The following is a 23318-nucleotide window of genomic DNA, read 5'->3' as shown; positions in this document are numbered from 1 at the left end:
AAACTATCTTTTATGTGATAGCTGCCCTCCAGGCTGGGCTTTGAAAACAGGACAGCTGTCCATTTGACTTTAGTGTTCAGTGAAGAGAGAGTTGGAAGTTCCCTGCATGTATACTAGTGAACATGTAGGCGTGCAAACTGAACTAGCAGCTTCCTTCAGCTGATCTGAAAGTGAAACTGAATGAAGGTCTCTTGTTGCTTGTAGGACCGAGGACTGAGATCCAGTTTATATGTAATGCCAGTGCAGCCAACAACAGCCCGAAGTTCGTGAGGTTCTCAAAGAAGACCTACATCTTTAAAGTGGGGACGCCACTGGCATGCAAGGCATGGCCTCAGGAATGTGTGGTGGGTTGCCTTGCTGTTCCCTTATATGCTGGTATGTGCCACGAAGCAGTCTGAGCATGACATATATGTTTCAGGTTTTGGACAGCAATGGTGGCCTCATTGATCTGTCACCCTTGAGGAAGAACAATGACAATTGGGTCACACAGCCCTTGTCTTCGGGTGTCCAGTACCACATCAATGTGTGTGGTCCCTTGAACCCAATGCGCACTCATAACTGTTCAGGTATGAAGTGAGTGTGGCCCGTCTTGAATCTGATTCCTGATTGACTAGAGATGGTTTAAGATGCCAGCCAAAGGTTTTTCTGTTCTCAGTGGAACATACACGTTAAGATGTACAAAATGTAATTTTTTCTGTAATTTGTGTGGGTCACTGAAACTAGACAGGAACCTAGATTTAGGATGTTTGAGAACAGGGTGCTGAGGGGAGGAAGGAAATAACAGAAGGTTGGAGAGTTGCATGATGAGGGAGTTCGTAATTTATAGAGCACTGAACCTGGTTCTCTTGCTGTTACCTTCTCAAGATGGACTATTTCTTTGGGTTGGGTGTTCGCAGTGGATTTAAGTTCTTATGAATTTGTTCTGTGTGTCACAGATGAATGTAATAGAAAATTTTAATTTTTTCCTTCAGTCCAAATTCCGAACACTGCCTCTGATTTATACTGTGTGTTTTCTCATTCAGAGCACGTGCAATATGATTCACTCACTGCCAGAGAATTAATGTCACAATGCATTGTCCTATAGTCTGTGTTGCTGAAGATGCTTTCTTTAACCTACAAATATTTTATAAGATTAACTAATTGGTAGCTGTAAGGTTTTATTATGGTGTTCACAGATGGTAGATGTCCTTTATTGAGGTGGTCTCTTCCTTGTCAGCATGGTAATGAACATTTAGTTCCAAAAACAGAAGTAAATTCCTTAACTGTCTGAATGATTTTTGTCATCTCAAGGAGTCTGATCTGTTGCGGTACTTAGTCGCTCTTATCATCAGAGTCATCATGACTCTTTTCTCACATAGCCTGATATTTAATTCGTTTATTTGATAATTAATTTGACTACTCATTTGACACTTATGCCACATGTCCATTATTTATGTGAATTTTTGTTCTTGCATTGTAGTCATTAGTCTAGAGTGGGGGGTAAGTGATTATTTTGATTTTGCAGTTATGTACCTCAAGGGTTAAAGTTCAGTACATATACCCTTGTCTCTAAGTTACTCTTCAATCTGTAAAATCATCTTTAGTGGAGGTAGAGAATATTTCTTTGTAGAGGTAAAAGTCATCCCTTGGGGTCAGTTAAGAATCATGCTATGAAGGTGTATTAGGTTTCCATGTAAGGCAATAGGAGACCGCCTCTTTGATCTAGTGGTCAGAGTTTCTGGCTAGAGATCCAGAGGTCCGGGATCGATTCCTGGTGCTACCAGATTTTCTGAGAAGTAATGGGTTTGGAATGGGGTCCACTCAGCCTCATCAGGATAATTGAGGAGCTGTTTCAAGGAAATGGTGACTGTGGTTTAGAAATTCGAAATTAATGGCTGTGGGGATCTGTTGCGCTGACCACGTGACACCCTCTATCTGCTAAAGTTGGCACTAACTTCGCCGACAAGCAGCAGTCACACAGTCTGTATAGTTTGCTTGCAGACTAAAATGATGGAGTTTTTTTTTTTGTTGTTTTGTAAGGCAATAGGAAGGAAAGAATATAATGAATGAATGAATGAATGTACAAGGGGTGGGCCCTCTTGGCCCTTGCACTGTGACCACAGTGATCTATAGTGCTTCCCGTTTTGATTATCACCTCAGCAATCCTGCGCTTCATTCGAAGTGCAGGATTTTGTACATGAGGATGTTGAAATAGTCACTTGGTTCCATAAAATATTGACTCAAGTGATGTAATCTTAAATAAGCTAAGGCCTGACATTCACACAGGATATGTGTGGCTGTTTCATTTTCTTCTTGACATCTCTCACAAGTTGGACTGTTACAGGGTGGAGCGCAGAAACTGCCTTTTTGTGAAGACGCATTGTGAAGGGAAGGGAGGTCGCAGAAAAGTGGGGATAGGCTCGGTGAACGCAGCAGTCGCGGAAGTTTCTGTCTAATACCCCTCATTAGGAAACATGAGGTGGATGTGTGAGCAGCGTGCGTTTGCTGTCGAAGCCTATTTTTAGAACAACCATTCCTACGTGGCGGTGCAGCGTGCGTTCCGTACTCACTTCCGAATTAAGCCCAGAGGTCCGGTTCCTGACTGGAAATCGATTGTTTTGTGGGTAGAGAACGGAGATTTTTTTTTGAACCTGCACTTGAAGAAATGCATCTAGGAAATGTCTGGTTCCAACAGGATGGTGCCACGGCCCACGCAGCCCGAGCCTCGATGACAGTTTTGAGGGCAAAGTTCCCTGGATGGCTCATCTCGCTTCGAGGTGACATCCCGTGGGCAGCGCACTCACCTGATCTAACGCCCTGTGATTTTTTTTATGGGGATACCTCAAGGCAGAGGTTTTTAAACATTGCCCCACAAATGTGCTTCAGCTGAAGAATGTGATTCGGCAGGAAGTAGCCCAAATTCCGGTGCACATGTTGGAACGTGCAGAAGGGAACTTCAGAAAACGGTTGCATCAGTGCATAGAGAACGGTGACCACCACCTTCAAGATATTTTATTTAAAACTACATGATTTAAAACTTTAAAGTATGTTCTTTCATTAGCTAAACATAAATTTTGTCTATCAATAATAATTTTTCTTTTATTTGCCTTCAAAAAAAAGGAAGTTTCTGTGCCCCACTCTGTACTTAGTCCCAGTTTGAAGAGGTGTCCTTTAAGGTGACAGTGTACTGTAAGTAGTTCTACCACCCATTGTAGCTGGTTCCTGTTTAACTTCAACAGTTCCTTCGCTCTTTTAGTAGAGGGTCCTCATATGAGTCCCTTTGCTTGCCTGAGTGCAGTCAAGGATCCTCAGTATTTCTTATGATTGATATTTGTCCAGTCCCTGATTGCCTTTCTGGCAACTTCTATAGAGATGCCACAGTCTGGTTCAGGTCTTATGAATGGATGTTCAGCTCCAATCTTGGCCAATTGATCTGCTGTTTCATTTTCAGCAGTACCCTCATGCACCGGCACCCATATCAGTTGTACCCTGTTATGTTTGGCCAGTTCAATGAGGGTTTGGTGGCAATCCTAGAACAATTTTAAGTTGATCTGGTGTTTGTCAGGCGCTCTAAATGCAGCTTGGCTGTCAGGTAGAATGTAGATGTTCCTATTTCTGTAGTTCCTATCTAGATTCTCCATAATACATGCCTTAATGGCATATACTTCTGCCTGGAATACTGTCGTGTACTGCCCAAGGCTGAAACTAAGTTTCCGCCTCATGCCATAGCAGTACACACCACCTCCAGTGCCCTTATTTATCTTGGAACCATCTGTATACCAGATCAGTCCCCCTTTTCTATCAGGCTGAAATCCGTCTTACCATTCACTCCTGTCAGGAAATCTGACTGTGAAGGGTTTCTCATATACATGTCGAGGAAAGAATATAAGGGAGTCATAAAATTATTTCTATTCATTATCCAGAACTTCAGTGGCAAGGAAAGGCAAGTTATTAAAGTAATAAATAGAATGTCTTATGGGGCAGAATCATCATCATCATCACCACCACCACTGGCACAACAGCCCTTTGTGAGCCCTGGCCTTCCTCAGGATTGCTCGCCATTCTTCTCTATTCGATGCTACATTCCTCCAGTTCTTTACACCCAAAATTCTTATGTCCTGCCACACACATTCTTCCCATCTTAACCTTGGTCTTCCCACTCTCCTATTTCCTTCTGGTTTAGTATTAAGCATTTTCTTGATGGTTCTATTCTCGCTGGCACGTATTATGTGTCCAGCCCATTCAAGCCTTTTCACCTTTATAAATGGGGCAGAATTGTATTCCATAATATTAGGAATACAGTATGTTTTTCTTGCAGAAGTCAGTCTTTTTCAGTAGGCAATTAAAAGAGATGAGTAATTTTGTGTACCAAACTTCAGTATTTGCTGACCGTTTAGTAGTCAGTAGAATCAGAAGCTAAGTGCAATGTCTTGTCAAAGAATTTAATCTCAAATTCAGCCAAATTTCTAAGTCCTCAGTGAATAACCAGTGACCCTTATTTTATTTTCCAGCAATCAGTATTCTTCACAAGCAGCACGTGATCTCTTTTGTCCACAAATTCCATCCGATGAGCAATCTCTGAAGAAAATCTGTGTATCTTTAAAGCAAAAAAATGCATACATTCCATTCTGTATCGCCAGCAAGGTGTGTTAGTGGTGGACACCTGTACCAGCCATAGTTACCAGCAGGGACAGATAATGAGCTGACATGATGTCTGAATATTATCGGATTGTACAGTTACAATATCCTTACATTGACTTGGGTGTGAGAACGGGGTGGCTTATCTTTCAGTTGGAGTTGGTGCCTGCATGACTAATTCAAGTTCTTCTGTCAACATGGGGTACATCACCAGTGGACCAAGAGTAACTGCATCTAACACAGTAATTCTGGAGTACACAGGTGAGAAGACATGAGGACATGTGTTTAATGTGTTTTGTTAGTATTTCCACATAACACAAAGGCTGGGTCATTCTCTTTCGAAAATTATAAAATCAGCCTCATAGCTGCAGAGTGACTTACTGTGAAGGGACAGTCAGCCTGCTGGCTCACAGGGTCACACTGATTAAACTTCAAATACATATCTGAATATGGCAGATTTAGTCTGGCCCCAGCATTGCAGTCAGGGCTGTTTTAAGGGCTATAACAAGATGAGGGGTTGTGTGCAGGACCTAGCAGTGGTATGAGAGCTGTGTCCCCCCCCCTCCCCATACAGTGAGAGGTTTAGAAGCTTCACTGGCTCCGCATGGAGCTTGCAGTGCTTAATTTCAGAGACCACATTTGAACAAAATGACATGCAAAATATTGGCAACAAGTAAATATGTCTGAGCTTTTGATTAATGCTACTTGTTTGTGATATGTCATCCATTTTTTCTGTCATTCTTATGGAGTTTCTTGCATTTCCTGCAGTCTCATTCTATATAATAGTTAAGAATACAGCTCCCTTGATTTGCATGTTGCAGGGGGTTCCCCATGCGCTGGTGAAAGAATGCATAGTATGCAGATCAAGTTCTTGTGCTCGAAGGTGGATGGAGTGCCAGTCTTTGTGAAGGAAACAGCCAGTTGTGTGCACTACTTATTCTGGGAGACACCTGTAGCCTGCCCTTCACTGGTAATAGAGTGGAAACCTAACTTTTATGAAGATTTGAACTTCATATGGAGGCGACTCTGAAGATTACTGCCATGTGAGATGTGACGCCGTGTAGTTGGGTAGATATTTACTACCGTTTTGGAGGATCCTGCTGCCTTTCCTAACCTCGAAAGGAAGCAGAAGGTCCCTCTGAAACATCAGCAAATGTCTACAAGGCTACATGGTGTCACATCCCAGAAAACAATCTGATTCTAATGAATTTAAGCCATGTGAAGGACTAGATTTGCTTTTCCATTTACCCAGCAAAGTTAAAAGTAACTTATGTAACTGTTACAGCATTTGATTATATCTACTTTTGTGATGTGATTTGCTATTTTTAAGAAATCACTTTTGAATGTGGATTTGTGCATATCAGTTTTAGTGGTAAACCTTGTTGTGTGGTAAAAAAAAAATACAAGAACAAATACCATTCAGTTGTATTACAGTTGAAATGAATGAGTTGTTTGATAATTTACTGAAAGCTAACTTCTGTCAAGGTGAATGAAGTGCAAAGTGTTATTTTGAGGAGAATTGTGTAACATGAACAAAATTTTAATTTCACATGTCTGAAGCATAATTGTGCCACTGTACATGTATCCTTGATGCACATCTCGGTTCTCTATTACAGCTTAAGCTGGCATGTTGCAGGTGGCTGCTGGGCAGAACTGCCTTGTAAGGGACAAGCAGTATGGCAACATGTTCAACCTGATGGTGTTGCATTCTCCTCGCGGGGGTTACCACTTGACAACAGAGGAGGGAAACATGTACCTTATCAATGTATGTGGGCCACTCAACAAGACTTGCAATGGACAGGAAGCAAGTGTGTGCCTTACTACGCACGACCACAGGTCCTTTGCTATAGGTGAGCACTCTCACAACAGAGCAGCTCCTGCTAGTAAGATGTAGGCAGTAATGAAATCAAGCCAGGTCTAGATGCCATTGAGTCCCTCTTCTCTTGCAGGTTATGTCAACAAGACAGTGCTATATGACAACGGTGGTCTGCGGTTTGTGCTCCATGGAGAGGGCTGTAATTCTGAAAGAAATAGCAGCACTGTTACTATCATATTGCTGTGCAGGCAAGGCAGCGATCTGGGAGAGCCTGAGATGTTCTCACGGGTAACATGCATTCACTATCAGTTGCTGCTGTCATGAGGTTCTTTGGTGGTTTACCTAAATGCTAGAATTTTACTATATAATAGTCCAAGACCATTTCCTTCAGAACTCATACTCACTCTCCTTTCTTGACGTCACTAAGTAATCCAAGATTCAGTTTGTTTTATTACTAACAGACACCAAAGCCAACCACTGGGCATGTCAGCAATGTTCATATTCTTACAGCCCGTTTCCACACGATACGTTATACGAGGATGTTATAAACTGGAACATCCACCTGAGTTGGGTGCAGAACATTGGCACCAACCAGATGGCAGCACTGTGTACAGCAGCTCAGAACAGTTTTCAGTATCCAATAGATAGGTTATGTTTTTAACCCGTTGCCGTGGTTCGTCGTGTATGTTTCGTCAGGGATTTAAATCGTCTGGGGGGGTTCGACGTGTATGTTTCGNTTTAAGATCATTTTAGTGAAAGTTTCATGTTCCTATCTCATAGAATTTAAGAACAATGATGAATAAATAATTTTCGAGCAAAATTTAAATGGCCGGCTGAATATATTACCGCAGGAGCCGCGGCCGCGGAATTTAAATGACCACGTCAAAGGGTTAAATGGCATACAGGAAGGCTGATGGCTCTGAACTGAATGATAGCAAGCATTCCTTGAATTTAATAGCTCTTAATTTCTTTGTGAGTGTAGTTTTGATTTGTTAGTAATCCTGTACATATCACTTTAATCACTTGTCTGTTCCAGATATGAATCCTGTTATCACAGAGTTCATATCTTTTAATTTTCTATATGTGTGCAGGATGAAGAATGCAATTTTTACTACATTTGGAATACAGTGGCTGCATGTCCACCGTACCGGTCTGCGGATTGCCATGTGACACACAATGGACAGTACTATGACCTGAGTCAACTGTCAGACTCAATGAGCAACCACATAGTGTTGCAGCCACAGTTGAACCTCAGGTTCCTGCTTAATGTGTGCCAGTCTGTTGTGTTTGGGAAATATGCGTCCTGTGAGTACACGGCTGCCGCATGCCTGGTCAACTTGTCCATCCCAGACCCTACCAGGAGGTAATATTTTTAGTATGATTATGGAAGACATGATGCAATTTTCCTGAAGCATTTGCTACACATTTCTTGAGAACCTGTCAATGTAGCGGTACTTTGAAACCTGTGCTGAGCATTAGGCTCATTTCATCAACGTTTTGCCTTAGTATAAATCCTTGTATGATTGTATTTAATGTCCATTTATAATGAAACTGTTCAAGCAGCACCATGTCAGTTTTGACATTTTCAGCATGCTTTGTCCATGCTATTCAGTAAGCTAATAAGATATTTTGTCTGCCTCCTCCCCCTCCCCCAAATTGACATGGTTGTTCAGTGATATATGCATCATGTTTGGGATTTGTGCACTTCCCTGATTATGCCCAGCTTTTCTGCCATTGTCAACTGTTTACATTTAATCCATGACTTTTGGTCTCTCTGTTGCTCCTGTTTATACCAAACAGTAAATTGAGCCTCTGATTTGCTTAATTAGCTAATCTGCAGATGCTTTTCAGAAAGGCGACACTCCGCCAGCAGTTGATTTGCTGACACTTGGATTGAGGAGTTGTGGACTAGATATGAAAATTTTAAGTGACTAAAATACAATCATAAGGCATAAGATTTTCTGTGAAAATGACTGTGTCTGTAGTTTGGTTCACAGCTCTAAAGGTCACAAAGCATGCCAGTCCATAATGGAATGCAGTGACACAGCGATAGAGTGAGTATTGCCTATAACAGCGACTTAATTAAGAGTGACAGACGCTACTGGTTCCATTAGTTTCTTAATGTTACATGTGTGGAAGACCTTCATATGGAATGTAGGATTTTTCCCAGCACCGTCATAATAAGTAATTTGTAGCTAGCTGCCATTGTTTTCCTATAACTTCTTGCAATAACTGTACTTGCAATTTTGCTTCTGAAGTTGTTTATGGCTAGCAGTTCATAAAGATCCCATAAACCCACCCTTTCTGGTCTACCCTTGATTAGGAGAAGTTTTCTCTCTAGACTCTGATAGCAACTTGCCCTCACTGTCAACCACTGAGAAGTGTACATCACATGATATTGTCTGAATTTACTCCAGTAGCTTGTTTCATCATGTATCATGCCACTTGGCTTGTTTATGGAGGCAGCATGGAGTATCTTGACCACCTTGTCACTCACATATGCCCTTCCTGAGCTTTGACTGCCTTTGGACAAAGAAGTTGCAGAATATAACCTGCACATGTGGATGTTTAATGTTCTGTAAGATTTGAGGTTTTCAAGGTGGTGACTATGAAGAAAGTAGTCTTCTGGGATGTGACGCGATGTAGATATTGTGTCATCTGCTCCCTCAAGAAACCCCCGGGACATGATGCCAGATCCACAAGGCCAAGCTAGTCCATGCCTGACTCACATAGCAACCCCAAAGCTTAAGGGTTAATGCCCTCCTATTAACCGTGCCTTTCTCCCCCTACACAATATTCTGTACCTTCACTGGCCTGATACCTGCTGCCCCACCTCCCCAGACCCTTCCCCTCTCCTCTCTACTGATTTCCCATATAGCCCCTCTCCCTTCTCTTCCTGCTCTTGTACAGCTGGGTTTATTGTCAAGTATTAGCACCTGCTCATGCTGGTTCTTCTCTTGTGGATTTTCTTCTTTTTTTCTTCTACCCTGAAGATGGAGGCAGTACATTCCTCTGAAACGTCGGTTAACACAATATCTACACCGTGCCACATCCCAGAAGACTGCTTTCTTCATTTAATGTTCTGTTCATCATCAAGGTCATTTTTATTTTTGGTGATACTTTTCATGACTTTCCCACACACACAGAACATTTCACACTACTGTAACCAAAAATGTCATGACATTTTCCTTAACATTGTTCCTTCTTTCATGAGTACATATTGATGAAATTCATTTTGTCATTTCAGTTTGTGACTGTTTGACAGACATAACGAGATGAGACCAATGTAATGTCATGAGTGCAGGAACTAGGTTGTTACAGATCCTATCCTCATCTGTTAAAAGAGTTATTTTCATTACAGATGTGGTGACTTACTTAAACTTAATTTTATTAGGTTAGAAAATCAAACACTTAGAGGTTCATATGCAGTTCACATGCCATTACCATGGCATGTATTTTGCCGCTAAGCAGTTAGGTATAGTTGCTCTTTCACAGCCATTTTGTATGTATGCAGCCTCAAATATTTGTGTATTGAGAACAACCCAAAATATAATGCATCTGCATAATGTGTTAGTGAGATTTAAACTGTATTGTATGTTTGTCTGTTACTCCAGTTCAGTGCATGTCGACTAGTTTATTCTCACATGTATGCACATGGAGTGACTTGTGAGCATGCAGCAAATAGTAGATGTGACTGAACTTCTGCTGACAAAGCATGGCACCTAATTAGCAGTTTGCTGCAAGTAGAAGATATTGTGTTAGTTTAAGAAGAACTTCAGTTCTTTGGTTCAAATGGTGCTAACAGTGAAGAACATTTTGAATTATTATTCAGTATTTTCATATCCTCATGGTGACCACCACCTGTATATGCAGTCCAACCTTTTTTTTATTGCTAGTGGCGTGGGACTAAGTCCATTGTACTGTGGCCACTTCTGGCCTATTGTACCAGCCCCAGATGATAGGTGAAGGTGATTGTGGAGCAATTGGTGGAATGAAGATTGGCAGGGGAAACCAAAGTACTCTGAGAAAACCTTCCCCAGGCCCACTTTGTCCACCACAAATCCCACTTGACCAGACCCGGGATTGAACCCGGGCTGCCTCGGTGGGAAGCCAGTGACTAACCGCTTGAGCTGTGGTGCGGCCCAGTCCAACCTTAGTGCCATATTGTAGTATTATGTGTAATTGCAGATTAGGGCAATTGTTAGAATCATGATGGGTGTCAAATCCTGTGATTCCTGTAGAGATCTATTAAAGAGACTACAGATTTTAACTTTTCCTTGTGAATATATATATATTCATTAATAAACTTTATTACAAATAACGAAGAACATTTTCAGACGAATGCGGATGTACACAGTGTTAAGAAAGACATAAACACCATCTTCATAAAACAAATTGCTAACTTCTCATGCTTTCAGAAAAGCGTATATTATGCTGGGATCAACATTTTTAATAACCTGCCATCTGATCTCAAAGGTCTTATGAATGTAAAGGCACAATTTAAAATAGCACTGAAACGATACTTAAATACACATTCATTCTACTCTGTTGATGAATTCCTGTTGTCTAGAAAATAACTTATATGTCTTTAAATAACCTTGTGTGTAGAAATAGCACATTCTTGGTTTCTGTTGTGTGAGAACTGCATTGGGTCTGTACATATGTTTTGTATTTACATGACATATTCCACATCCTACAGTCATTTTTGACTAACCTTGGATCCATTGAATGCAATGCAATGCAATGCAATGTAATGTAATTAATCTATGTACGTCAACCATTTTTGGATATTATGAGTATCTTTTAAAACAAGCAGTTTTTCAAATATTTTAAACAATCATGAATGTCAAGCTTGCAGTGTACATTGCTTACACAGGGCAAAAGTAAGTGATGTCGTCTTGTCACTCTGTTTGTGCATAGCAGAGGAATTGAAAGTTGCTTCAAACTGCCTCGAGGCCTGAGCAAGGAATTTACAGAAGAAATGTCTAATGTTTGGACTTGTTACAATAGGGAGGTATAAATTAATGTTAGGCTCCCTCCTATTTTAAGGTCTCCCATGAGATCTTGCAGATTTCTCTATGTATTTCTTTTCTGTCCAATGTATATGCTACATGTTCCGCAGTAAGTAATAAAAATTATATTGTGAGGTTAGTTGTCTGTTGGGAGTATTTACAAACTGCACTGTGAAGGTAGTAAAATAGAACCTTGCTAATTCAGACTAAAAGGGGGAAGGGGTAATCCAAATTAGTGAAGAGCCCAAATTATAGAACATAATTACACATAAATATTTTCAGTTTATAGTTATTTTTAAAAGTCAGAAGCTATACTACTTTCACTGCAAATCAGGTACATAACTAAGCTGACAGAAGTGGCAATTTTTTATTAAATTCTCGGTTAGGAAAAATCTCCATTCTGCTAGAATAAAATAAATGCATGAAAGATATAAGACAGTCTGATATATGGATGGTTGAAATTGGTGAAGTTATACTGTAATCCTGTTGTGGCTGCTGACTGTTTCAAATTGAGGATAAAAGTAGTGGATGCATGGAGCAGTGAGACATCTTATTTTCCAGCTTCACCAACATTGGTGATGTGGGGGATGGTCCGTACTTCGAGAATGACAAGCTGAAGCTGAAGTATAATGGTGGGGACATTTGCCTGAATCAGGAAGGTCCAGACCATATTTCAACTGTCATAACATTTGAATGTGACAACAGCACGGTATGCACAGTGTTATCTTAAACTGTTTTAAGGATAGGTTTCTCTCCATGCCTGTCCACAGTATTTCTTCATGGATAGAAGTGTAAACCTCTTTTATGTTGTAAGATTTGAGGCTTTCACGGCGGTGACTATGAAGAAAGCAGTCTTTTGGGATTTGGCACCGTGTATAAGTGGTGTTAACCGACGTTTCGGAGGAACGTATCGCCTCCATCTTCAGGGTAGAAGATGGAGGCCTTACGTTCCTCCGAAACGTCGGTTAACACCACTTATACACGGTGCCAAATCCCAAAAGACTGCTTTTCTCTCTTTTATGTTTTTATATCTAGACGTTCTGTCCATTTACACCTAAATTTGTTTCAATCTTCATACAAAATAGTAATAAACTCAAAGGAGCAGTCATTGTTGTGAATCAGGCATTTGATCTTCTCTAGAAATTCCCTGCAAGAGCCATATGAGTCCAGTTGACACACTCACTTGCCACTTCATGAAGAGCCTCACCACCATCTGTGAGTTGATTATCTAGAAAATATGGGAGCTTCGATGTCTAACAACCCCATGGGCCTCCACTGCCTGTTACAGGGCTATCTTTACCTTCCCCCCCATTTAATATTAGTCACTCTTTTATGCCTTTGTGTCCCAGATGTGCTCTTCCCTTCACATTCAACTAAAATTTTGTGTTATGCCCTTAATGCCATAACGAGGCTGTGAACCTCAGGAGTAAAAAACGTGCTTCATAACCCTTGGTAAAAATGGAGTAACAGTGAAAATTAAACAGATTTCCATCACCTGTAGCAATAGCAGAAGTACAATGCTGAAATTGCACCCTGTAATTGGCGTGAAATAACCATGTATACACTCAGATCCTGTGAGTTGAGCTTATTCCATGAACCTATACCCAAAGAGATAGTGGTAATCCATTTGGTGGTAACAAGAAATATGAATTGTTAAGACTTCCTCAATTTTTAAACCCAGTCATTCTTGGCAGAACCCACAGTTCATACTGACCCTTTTTGAGACACCATTATGACAGTGAGATGGCAGGAACAGTGCAGTAGGTGAATGTAGTAAGAGAGACAGTTGATGTTGACTGCTCAGCTATGAGAGAGGAGGCAGCTCGAGTGCCGATGTTCGTGAGGTGGCCTCCATCCCTTACCAGTGATGAAGGTGGTGAAACCTTCACAGAGGTGTCAGTGGCACCCCCATAACATCGTGCATACATTTCTCACTTCTCCTATGGATGCTGTGTTCCTCAACCCTCTTCCTCTTTCATTTGATCTTCATAACAATATTCAGTGAAGGTACAAGTTATGAAGCTGCTCAGTGTGTAGGATTCTTTGGCTTCCTGTCAGTTCCTCTTCTGAAATCCAGATATTTTCCTCGCTACCCTTTTCTGTAACACCCTTACTTTGTGTTCTTCCCTTAATGTGGAAGACCAAGTTTCACACCCAAACGTAATGCAGATGTCTAATGTTATCTTTCAGTCTATCGAGATTGCCCTGGTCTGTTTTTGTATCTCCTTAGCTGTGTTTTCACTTTGCAGGATCACATGCCAGAACTTCTGCCTGGAGATGTGTGTGTCTATGAGTTTCTATGGAGAACGCCAGCTGCCTGCCCTGTGAACGTGAAGTCTGAGCGGCCACAGGAGGATGACAGCTGCACAGTGGCGATCCCTGGCAGAGATAACAGGTACAGTGATATGTGTGTGCATGCATGCAGAATGCTAGAAGCCTGCTCTGTGAATGTGAAGCTGACAGCTGCACTTTGGTGATCCCAGGCAGACGATAGGTATGGAGGTGTCAAAAGTAAGGCCTTTCTTAGTGACAGACTTATTCTCTGTGCAGGGTTAACTTGCGGCCCCTGAGGAACAAAATCAAAATGGTGTCTGACTTGGATGGATATAACTACACCTTTGTTGTTTGTGGTAACCTCTCAAGTAGTCACTGTGGCAACGGTAGTGTTGGTGAGTTTGCTTTATGGTACATTGATGTGTGCCTCTTATTATGGCACATATTTGAGCCAGTAAAAGTTCCTCCACAGCAACTGATGGCATTAGGAGTGAACCATCAGGAGATGTATACTGTGTAACCATAGCAACATGAAGCCACTGCTGTGGTTGTTCCTAGCATATGGAGCAGGCTCCCATAATGCCATAATCACTGTGACATGGACTCTTTGCCTTTGCACAGTATCTTGATATTTGTCATTCCCTTCACAAATGGTAACAAACATGACAGACAATTTAAAAGCAATTTAATTGTAAAATTCATGTTATTTTCAGTTTAAAACTTATATGATAACTAAAATGGACATGCAATTCTAAACATTAAATAAGGTTTAATTACTCATATTTTCAAGATTCTAGTTCTTAATAAGTTATAAATTATGTTAACAAATAAGATCATAATCAGTGGTTTTCTCTGTGGAATAATCAATCCCTCTGATGATAACATCTTAGGAGACTGAAACACATAACAGATCGATCAAAACAGATTGTAATGAGAAACTTGATGGTATAGTTGTTAACAGTTGCATTTGACACCAGTCAAGTTAGCCCAAGCAGTTAATGCCTTGGGTTTTTTGTCAGAAGGTTCCTTTGTAACACAGAACGAGTTGAGGTGTGAAGCAGGTCACTTGTGTGTGTCACTGTTTGATAAACCCCCATCCTTCCCTCTTCTGGATGGTTCTGGAGGCTGCAGAGACCAGAGTTAGCCAAGGCCGCGAGAATGTTTGGGTATGACACTGTTGGAAGAAAAGCATGTGGAATTAATGAGTGCAGTCAGTGTGTGCTTAGAAGCAGTGTGTGTGTTTGTGTGTATGGTGAAACATTGTGACAGATCAAATAGAAGGTCCCAAGAGGACAGTGCAGTGGTGTTCAGTGAAGGAGTAGTAGCAGACTAAAACAAACTGACCTAAGACAGTAAATTACACACTTAAGTACTGTGCCAAAACTAGATAAACATCACAATATATTAAGGTGGGTTGGATGCGGTGCACATGACGGAAGCAATAAATGTATGCAGACTTCTGTGTAAGGCAATCAACAGTCAGCTTCCTACCTTGGTGGCCCAAATTCAGTCCAGCTCAGGTCTTGTTGGATCTGTGTTGGATAAAGTGGCACAGGGGCAGGTTTTCTTTGAGTACTTCAGTTTCCCCTGCCATTTCTCATTCCACTTAATATACTGTAATCATTGTCTAGGGTTGATAAAGTAGGCCCAATTTAAGCTGTCATACCGAGAGAAATCAAAACCAATGCAGTTATTAGAGGATAATATTTAAATTAATCTTCCCATTATAGGGATGTAAACTACACTGATGAGTCCATAATCTTATAAGAATTTATAGATTTTGCAGCAGTGAATATCGAGATTACAGTTTTCTGGAATATGGTGCCATGTAGTTTGGTAGATAAGTACCAGCATTTCAGAGGAAGTTGTTTCTTCCATATTTAGGGTAGAATAGTGTTGATTGAGGCGGCATGTTCCTTTGAAACATTGGTTTCTATCAACCAGACAACATGACAGTACATCACAGGAGATTAATCTTGATCACTGTGTCAGTTCCAGGCACAAGAACAGTCTCACTTGTGGAACAGAAGTGTGGGGAACAGCTGTTCACACTATGGTCAGGCACTGATTGTTACAGGTGTGTGCTAGTTCCAGGCACAAGAACAGTCTCATTTGTGGAGTACAAGTGTGGCGAACAGCTGTTCACACTATGGTAAGGCACTGATTGTTACAGGTGTGTGCCAGTTCCAGGCACAGAATCAGTCCCAGTTCTGGAGCGCAGGTGTGGGGAACAGCCATTTGCACTACAATGAGGGTGCCATATCACTGGAGTACACTGATGGAGCACCATGTAAAGATGGACTGACTCGCAGGACCAGGATTGATTTTGTGTGTGAAATGAATGGCTCTGAGCGGGTTGCGTTCATAGAAAAGCTGGACAGCTGCAGCTTCCTGATCATCTGGTACACTGATGTGGCATGTAGCACAAAGGTATGATTACAGCTTGACCCCTTGGTCTGTTGTTCCTCCATTGATGTGACTTGGAACTTTCCTTTTTTCTGTTTCCTTTCCTTTCTCTTCCTCCATGCATCTTGTCATTCTTTCATGTTTACTCCTTCCCTCCAGGTTGGTGCAATGTTAATGTTCAAATTTGTATCGAGATTCATATCTCAGTTGAAATATTATGGTTTTCTTCAGTCTCCATGTGTAATCTGTGTTGTGCTCGCAGGTAGAATGTTTCACCCCAGCCAGGAGCGACACTGCACCGATAAACCTGACGCCCCTCGTCAGGCTGGATCACAACTACAAGGTGCAGATTCGTAATGACACAGTGGTGTACATCAATGTGTGTCACCCTTTGCTGCCAGTGCAAGGCCTGAGCTGTGCAGGGGGCTCCTCTGCATGCGTTGCACATCTCCAGAATGGCAGCCTAACTGATGAGAAGGTACAATGTTCCACATATATCAGAACTGAAATTGGACATCTATAGAAGTAAATGAAAAGGAATCCACCTCTGCTATAGGTAGAATTGCTGGATTTTTGAAAACTGGGTAGAATTGAATGAATTTTGAGAAACTGTAGGTAGAATTGAATTGATTTTGGGGAAGTATGGGCAGAATTGAATGAATTTGGGAAACTCATAGAATTGAATGGATTATAGGAAACTTGTACCCTTCTCCAAGTATAATTAGAATGATCAAGCCAGGGAGAATGAGGTGGGCAGGGCATATAGCACGAATGGGAGAGAAGAGGAATGCATATAGGATATTGCTGGGAAAACCAGAAGGAAAGAGAGAGCAGGAAGACCAAGGCGAGGTGGGTGAACAATATTAAAATGGATCTTGGAGAGATAGGATGGAATGGTATGGATTAAATTGATCTGGCTCAGGATAGGGACCAGTGGAGGGCTCTTGTGAACACGGTAATTAACTTTCGGGTTCCATAAAATGCTGGGAAATTCTTGAGTAGCTGCAGAATTGGTAGCTCCTCATGAAGGGCTCAGCTCCACGAGTAAGTAAGTAAGATGGTAGAATTGAATGAATTTTGGGAAACTCTTAGAATTGAATGGATTTTGAGAAACTGAAGGTAGAATTGAATGGATTTTAGGAAACTGTTGGTAGAATTGTATGAACTTGGGGAAATGTCCCAAGCTTTGGCTTCTTATTTTGATGTTTCCATTTATATGGTCTGTCTAGGAACCAGGTTTTGTCATCCTGAAGCTCTCCTTGGTTTCTTCCCAGTCTGTTGCACACATACAGACACCCAGCAGCATGTTACACAAACACTCTTAGTGGCAAATGCAGGAATACTAAACAAGGAGTATTATTGACAATTTAACCAAGAGCTGTAGTGACAATAATCAGCATTGACTGTTACATGTGTGATTATTTTGTGCCAGTCTTTCTAATTTATAATCATTTAATATTATATGTAAGAAAACTGTAATTCATAGGAAGCACTTGACAGGGCAGTGCATCCAGTAGGCAACATTACTTATATACATGCAAGAGGTCTCTCAGTGATAAGAAAGTTCCTCACATGTTGAAGTATTTGGGGGCCTGGAGTTGACACATATGCACTGAAACATGTTGCCCAGCTGTGGAAACAGTGTGTGACTGGAACTGTATATATTTCTAAAGGACTGTGGCAATGTACGTAATTTACCTAATGATACCATTGAGCCAGTATCAAATGGGTATGCCATAAGCCTTCATTATTATCCCTGATTGGCCTTTCTGTGGTTATTGCAGCTTTAACTGTTTATCTGAAGTCTCCCATGTCAAGTCCTTAGGGCCAGTAGGAACACTGGCAAAATCCCTAGAGCAGACAGAGTCCTTGAGAAGCTGAGAGTGATTCAGCTACTGAGGAAATTCTATATGTTCTATGGTAACTGATGCATGATTACCATGTTCACGATGGTTCATTGCCGAAGAATCTTAAAACAGGTGAATCCAGTTCATGTTCTTTTTACTGAATTTATTTAGGATCTGTCTGATTATTAGGAGCCAGGATAGTGTAGTTGGTATAGTGACTGGCAATGGGCTGGACAACTGAGGGGTCAGAGTTCAAGTATTGGTGAGGGTAAGAATTTCCACTTCTCCACGTTGTCGAGACCAGCTCTGGGGTTCACCCAACCTCCTATCCAGTGGGTACTGGGGGCTCTTTCCCATGGGTAAAGTGGCTGGGGTGTGAAGCGGACAACTCACCTCAAACAGGTGCTGAGGTAAAGAAAATGTGGATTTATACATCCATACCCCCATATGCCTTCATGGCGTAGTGCTTAATTAGTTAAGTACAAGGGACAACTTTACCTTTTTACCTTAGTATTGTCATCTTGCCTCTGCCTAGATCTCATAACTAGTCTCCTGTCAGTTTTTTTAGCCAAAATTTTGTGTTTGTTTATAATGTGTTCTGTGTATGCTATATGTTCTGTCCATCATGCCCTTGATTTGATGACACCTGTAATATTTGATGGCATTAATATATTCAGTGTAAGAGCTGGGATAGTTCAGTCGGTATAATAACAGCCCACAGACTGGACACCCAGGGTTTGATTCCCGTTAGGGGTAAGATTTTCTCTTCCCCATAGCAATATTATCCATACTGGCTCTGGGGCTCACCCAGCCTCCTTTCCAATGGGTGCGAGGGCCTCTTTTCCTGAAGGTAAATTGGCAGGGGCATGATGCTGACCACTCACCTCCATCTAGTTCCAAGGTCAAAAATGGAGTTGTACCTCCACTCCCCAGTATGTCTTCATGGCATAGAGCTTAATTAATTAATCGCAGGGACAACTTTACCTGTACTTTTTTTTTTCTGTGGCGCTACAGCCCCAATTTGGGCCTAGGCCTACCTCCATGAAACTCTCCGTTTCACTTCGGTTTACTAGATCTTACACATTCGGTAGGACTCCTTGGGCGAGTGATCAGCTCGTCGCAAGGCCTCTACCTGTAGACAAACACAGAAAAACGCACACAAACATCCATGCCCTGAGTGGGATTCGAACCCACGATCTGAGCTTCCGAGCGAGCGAAGACAGTGCATACCTTAGACCGCTCAGCTACCGTGACCGGCTTACCTGTACTTTAGTCAATGTAAGAACACTTACTACTACACAGATTTCCCTCTGTTCTTCTTCTGTCTTAGACCTGAATATTGAAATGTAGGCCTGGACACCAATCACCCTGACTGAAGGTTTTTGTGGTTTTCCTCAGCATTCCTGGTATCTTGAAACAGACCAAAGGCACTTCTTCCCTCCCCAGTCATTTAAAGTTCACTGAATGTGTTCACTCTCACACCATTCAGCACCATGTAATCACACCAGTCAGTACAGCATTATTAATTAACCCAAGATTCATTGAAAGATCCCATACATTTTCCTTATCATCCTGCTCTTGGACATCTTCAATCCATATTCTTCCCTTAGGGTGTGAGTCAAAGTTTCACACCCATGTGAAACAGCAGGTAAAACGATAATTTTGAATATTATAATATTTACGTTTTTAGATAGCAGAGGGGAAGACAAAAGATTCTGAGCTGAATTGTAGTAAATGTTGTCTGCTGTTAATTTGATTGTGTGTTGATGAGCCAATATGCTATATTCTTGTCCTTCAGAGCCTGGGCTTTGCACTGGGACCAGTGAAGGGAGACAAGGGGAGAGCCTACATCATGTACTCACAAGGGTCTGTGTGTGACTCAGGGCCAAACTACAGCTCCAAGTTTGAGTTCGAGTGTGATCCAAAGAGTGGACAGGTGAGAGGGGCTCAGCACATAGAGAGGCTGTCAAACAATAGCACCTCAGGGAACTGAGAAGTATGAGTGTTGTTTGAATGAAACCCAGCTGCAGCATCGCTAGTGAATGCACACCAGTAGTTAACCTCAAATTGTGCAGCAGAATGGGCACGTTAGAGCAAACGGGAACAGCCTGACATGGTTAAATGCCAGTGATCAGGTGTAAAGTCAATTCAAACAGGACAAGTGAGCTCAAATTCTAGTCTCTCCACGAATAGGTTTCATTTGAGCAGTCATCATATGAAAGTTGGGCAGCATGATGCTTGGAGTGTGTCATGAGAACTGGTCACTTGATTAAAGTCTTGTTTGTTTATCGTTTATTGGACAATATGTCCTAGAATAGTAGGATGATCAATGAGTGAGTAACATATTGAAAATAATGTGGAAGGAAGTTACCATGGCCTACTTTTACGTACTGTCCCAGCGTGTGTGGAGGGTCTGGGGAAGACCAAGAGCGTGGCAAGGAAGCTGGTGTCTGGGCTGAGCTTTGAATTTCAGACTTGCTGAATATGAAGCAGGAATGCTACCCATTTAACATCTATGCACATATTGTGAGAGTGTGATAACTGGATTGTAGAGCCACATGTGTAGCTATTGTATTATACATGAGATCAGCTGAAGTCTGAACTGATTACTGCGACTGGTCGTGTGCCATGTTTCAGGGGGAACCAGAGTTCAGAGAGCTCACTGATGACTGCCAATACCAGTTCATTTGGAAGACAAGTGTGACGTGTGAACCATTCATAAAGAATGTGTCTATCAGTGATGGGCAGTGTGTACTGAGCAATGAGCAGATTAATGCAAGCATGAACCTCTGGACACTGGCACAGCATGGTGTGATGCAGGTAAGGTAAATATAGAATTATGTTATTTAAGTCAGGATAATACTATCACATGTATGAGAGACTGTAGATGGTGTTTGGATTAGTAATTGCATTTAATGAATACAGCCTAGCAACAGCTGTTGTCTTGTTGTTTATTTTGCAGTCATTACCAAGCAACGGGCATGTATGCCACAATACTAAAATGGATCTTTAAGACATAGGTTAGGAGGATGTGGTGACAATTTAAAAGCTTATGCAGTTTGAATGTATTTTCTGGATTTTTTTTCTGTGGGGAAACCTCTGTGTAGGAAATTTTGGATGACCTAGATATGTGTACAAGAATAATTTTAAAACAACTCTTAGGGAAATAAATTGATGCAACTGGCTCAGGATCCAGTGGTTGTAATGGTGGTGATGTTAATCTGTTAGGTTCCAACAGCAGATTTGACTTCACAATTGGAGCTGTAAATATGAAAACAAAATCATGTTTTCATGGACTTATCTGGTGACTTATGAGCTCTGTGTTGTGTGTAGGTCGAGGAGTACTCTGTGAACCTGTGCAGTACGGGGACGGTCATGCGCACCAGTGACTTCAAGTTGTATGGCACTCTAACTAGTGTGGTGTTTGACTACCAGCAGCAGCAAGTGCGTCTCCTGTTCACGGGGGGTGCCATCTGCACTTCCTCAGGTATGTAATACTGACTTTCACTTGCATTGGTTAGGATCGGTGAAGTTTACTTAAGCTCCTTTCCATTACAATTGTTTGTATTTTATGGCCAGTGTGTCCTGTAAACAGTGCAACTGTTATTGATTGTAGGCTTCAGTGCAGTAGATTGTGCTTCAGTGCAGTAGATTGTGCTCTCAGGTCTCTGCACTGTTTGTGTGTGGGCAGTGTTGATGACATTTCAGAGGCACATGCTGCCTGTCTTTATGGTTGGATTTAATAAGGCGGATGTGTGTGTTTTTGGTCGAAGAGAACCATGGGATTTGGTACCTGGTCTAGGCCAACAGAAACAGCAGATGGGGAAGTATTATAAAAATGGCTCCCTTTTTACATATACTGGTACACCAGAAACCTTTGGCAACCAGTGTTATGAAGCAGTAACCCATCCAAATGCTCACAACCTCCTCTGCTCTGGGTCAGGTGGTATGGATGGGTGCAGCATCACCCAGCGAGCACTCTGATGGGTGACTGCTTGGGAGCAATAGTTGCTCTTGGCCTCTTGGTGCATTCAGTGGCCCTAAAAATGGTTGTTTTGACAATAATTCCCTGTCCGTATTGTTCTGGACTGGACACCAGGCCTCATCCCATTCCCTCTTTGTTGGTCTCTTGAACCAAAATATGGATATACATGAACTCACTTCAACCTTGAAGACGGAGACAGCATGTACCTCTAAAATGTTGGCAACATTGCCAACATCCACATGGTGCAAAGGCCCAACAGCAGACTCAACACAAACAATGTAATTATTACCCTGCCAATTGCTACAGTGGTGATCATTCAGTAAAACAAAGGAACAAGCACGAAGCAGCATGTCATTATGTTGTTCCAACACTGCTGTATGATTTAAAATAATATCTCATGAAGAATGCTCCCTAGCAGAACATCGTCTTCAATACACTTTGTGCAAAGCAGTGTCTCATACTGCACCACTCTCTTGTGGTCCGCAGAGAACTACAAGGCACAGCTGCTGCTCAACTGTGACAGAGAAGCAGGCTCCAGTGGACCCAACGTGCTGACGGTAAGTACGGATTGATTGATTGATTGATTGATTGATTGATTGATGGGTGGGTGAAAAGTGAAACGTCCATATATGAAAGTTTTGGGCATCCAGTTATAACTCATCTGTTCTACAAAAGGCTGGCTCTCCCCATGTGAATCTGGGTTCAGTCCAAGGGTGCAATGTGGCATGCAAGTACTTCAGTATTTCCAGTGCTTGCAGTAGGCTGGATGGTAGTTAGTAGAATCAGACAAATTCATGAAAATATTCAAGGAGTTCGGGACAGAATCTTAGATCTACTTTCCTGTTGCAAAGGCCCCCAGTCCTAAAGATGTGTTAAATTTATATTTAGGTATATTTATAGTCAAAGAGTAAAGTGCCGATTGGTTAGCATCCTGAGGAGAGCAGGCGGTCAGGGATCAAATCTTTGAGATGTTATTTTTTTTTTATTGCTTGCAGTTGTAAATATGTTATTGTCATGTGATCATGACTGAAATACAGGTTCTGGTTAGTAATTGGATTTACTGAACACCGATTTCTCTTATCTCCACATGATTACACAATTTACAGGCATTTACTATTGGTCAAAAGTCTGTTACATCACTCTTGCTTGGTACCTTTCTAGCTCTGTTGTCACGGACACATTGCTGGGAAGCAGGCTTGAATAATGGGGACTCCATTGCTGGCTGGCTCTCAGCATGTCACTTTGTTACTGGCCAATGAAAAAACACTACCTCCAGCATTTCCTTGACTGTTGTGAATGTATATGGCTACCGGTGATTGGTGATTGTCACTGCTTGGTAGTGACTATATCTGGGATATTTC

The 23318-nt window shown here is 41.6% G+C and overlaps 1 protein-coding gene across 3 annotated transcripts in view; it reads left to right on the top strand.

Moving 5' to 3' along the window:
- The window catches only part of LOC111867488 (cation-independent mannose-6-phosphate receptor), a 32673-nt gene that overhangs the window by 8356 nt on the left and 999 nt on the right, over window positions 1-23318 (top strand). For 2 of the 3 annotated variants that reach the window (XM_023857424.2, XM_033752696.1), the window contains exons 6-22: window positions 205-344; window positions 419-566; window positions 4771-4878; window positions 5439-5587; window positions 6254-6467; window positions 6567-6721; window positions 7525-7796; window positions 12007-12154; window positions 13695-13840; window positions 13996-14114; window positions 15893-16149; window positions 16388-16603; window positions 19771-19908; window positions 20610-20792; window positions 21306-21459; window positions 22444-22514; window positions 23119-23315. In XM_023857424.2, coding sequence (XP_023713192.1) covers window positions 205-344; window positions 419-566; window positions 4771-4878; window positions 5439-5587; window positions 6254-6467; window positions 6567-6721; window positions 7525-7796; window positions 12007-12154; window positions 13695-13840; window positions 13996-14114; window positions 15893-16149; window positions 16388-16603; window positions 19771-19908; window positions 20610-20792; window positions 21306-21459; window positions 22444-22514; window positions 23119-23157 — 2657 coding nt within the window. In that variant the 3' untranslated portion in view covers window positions 23158-23315. Of the gene's footprint in view, window positions 1-204; window positions 345-418; window positions 567-4770; window positions 4879-5438; window positions 5588-6253; window positions 6468-6566; window positions 6722-7524; window positions 7797-12006; window positions 12155-13694; window positions 13841-13995; window positions 14115-15892; window positions 16150-16387; window positions 16604-19770; window positions 19909-20609; window positions 20793-21305; window positions 21460-22443; window positions 22515-23118; window positions 23316-23318 lie in introns of those variants that run through there. The other variant, XM_023857425.2, reaches the window with a different exon arrangement.

This window comes from Cryptotermes secundus, unplaced genomic scaffold (genome assembly GCF_002891405.2).
Source record: "Cryptotermes secundus unplaced genomic scaffold, Csec_1.0 scaffold843, whole genome shotgun sequence".
Lineage (NCBI taxonomy): Eukaryota > Metazoa > Arthropoda > Insecta > Blattodea > Kalotermitidae > Cryptotermes > Cryptotermes secundus.
The sequence above is the reverse complement of the archived record's forward strand: the minus strand, read 5'-3'. Positions and strand labels throughout refer to the sequence as shown.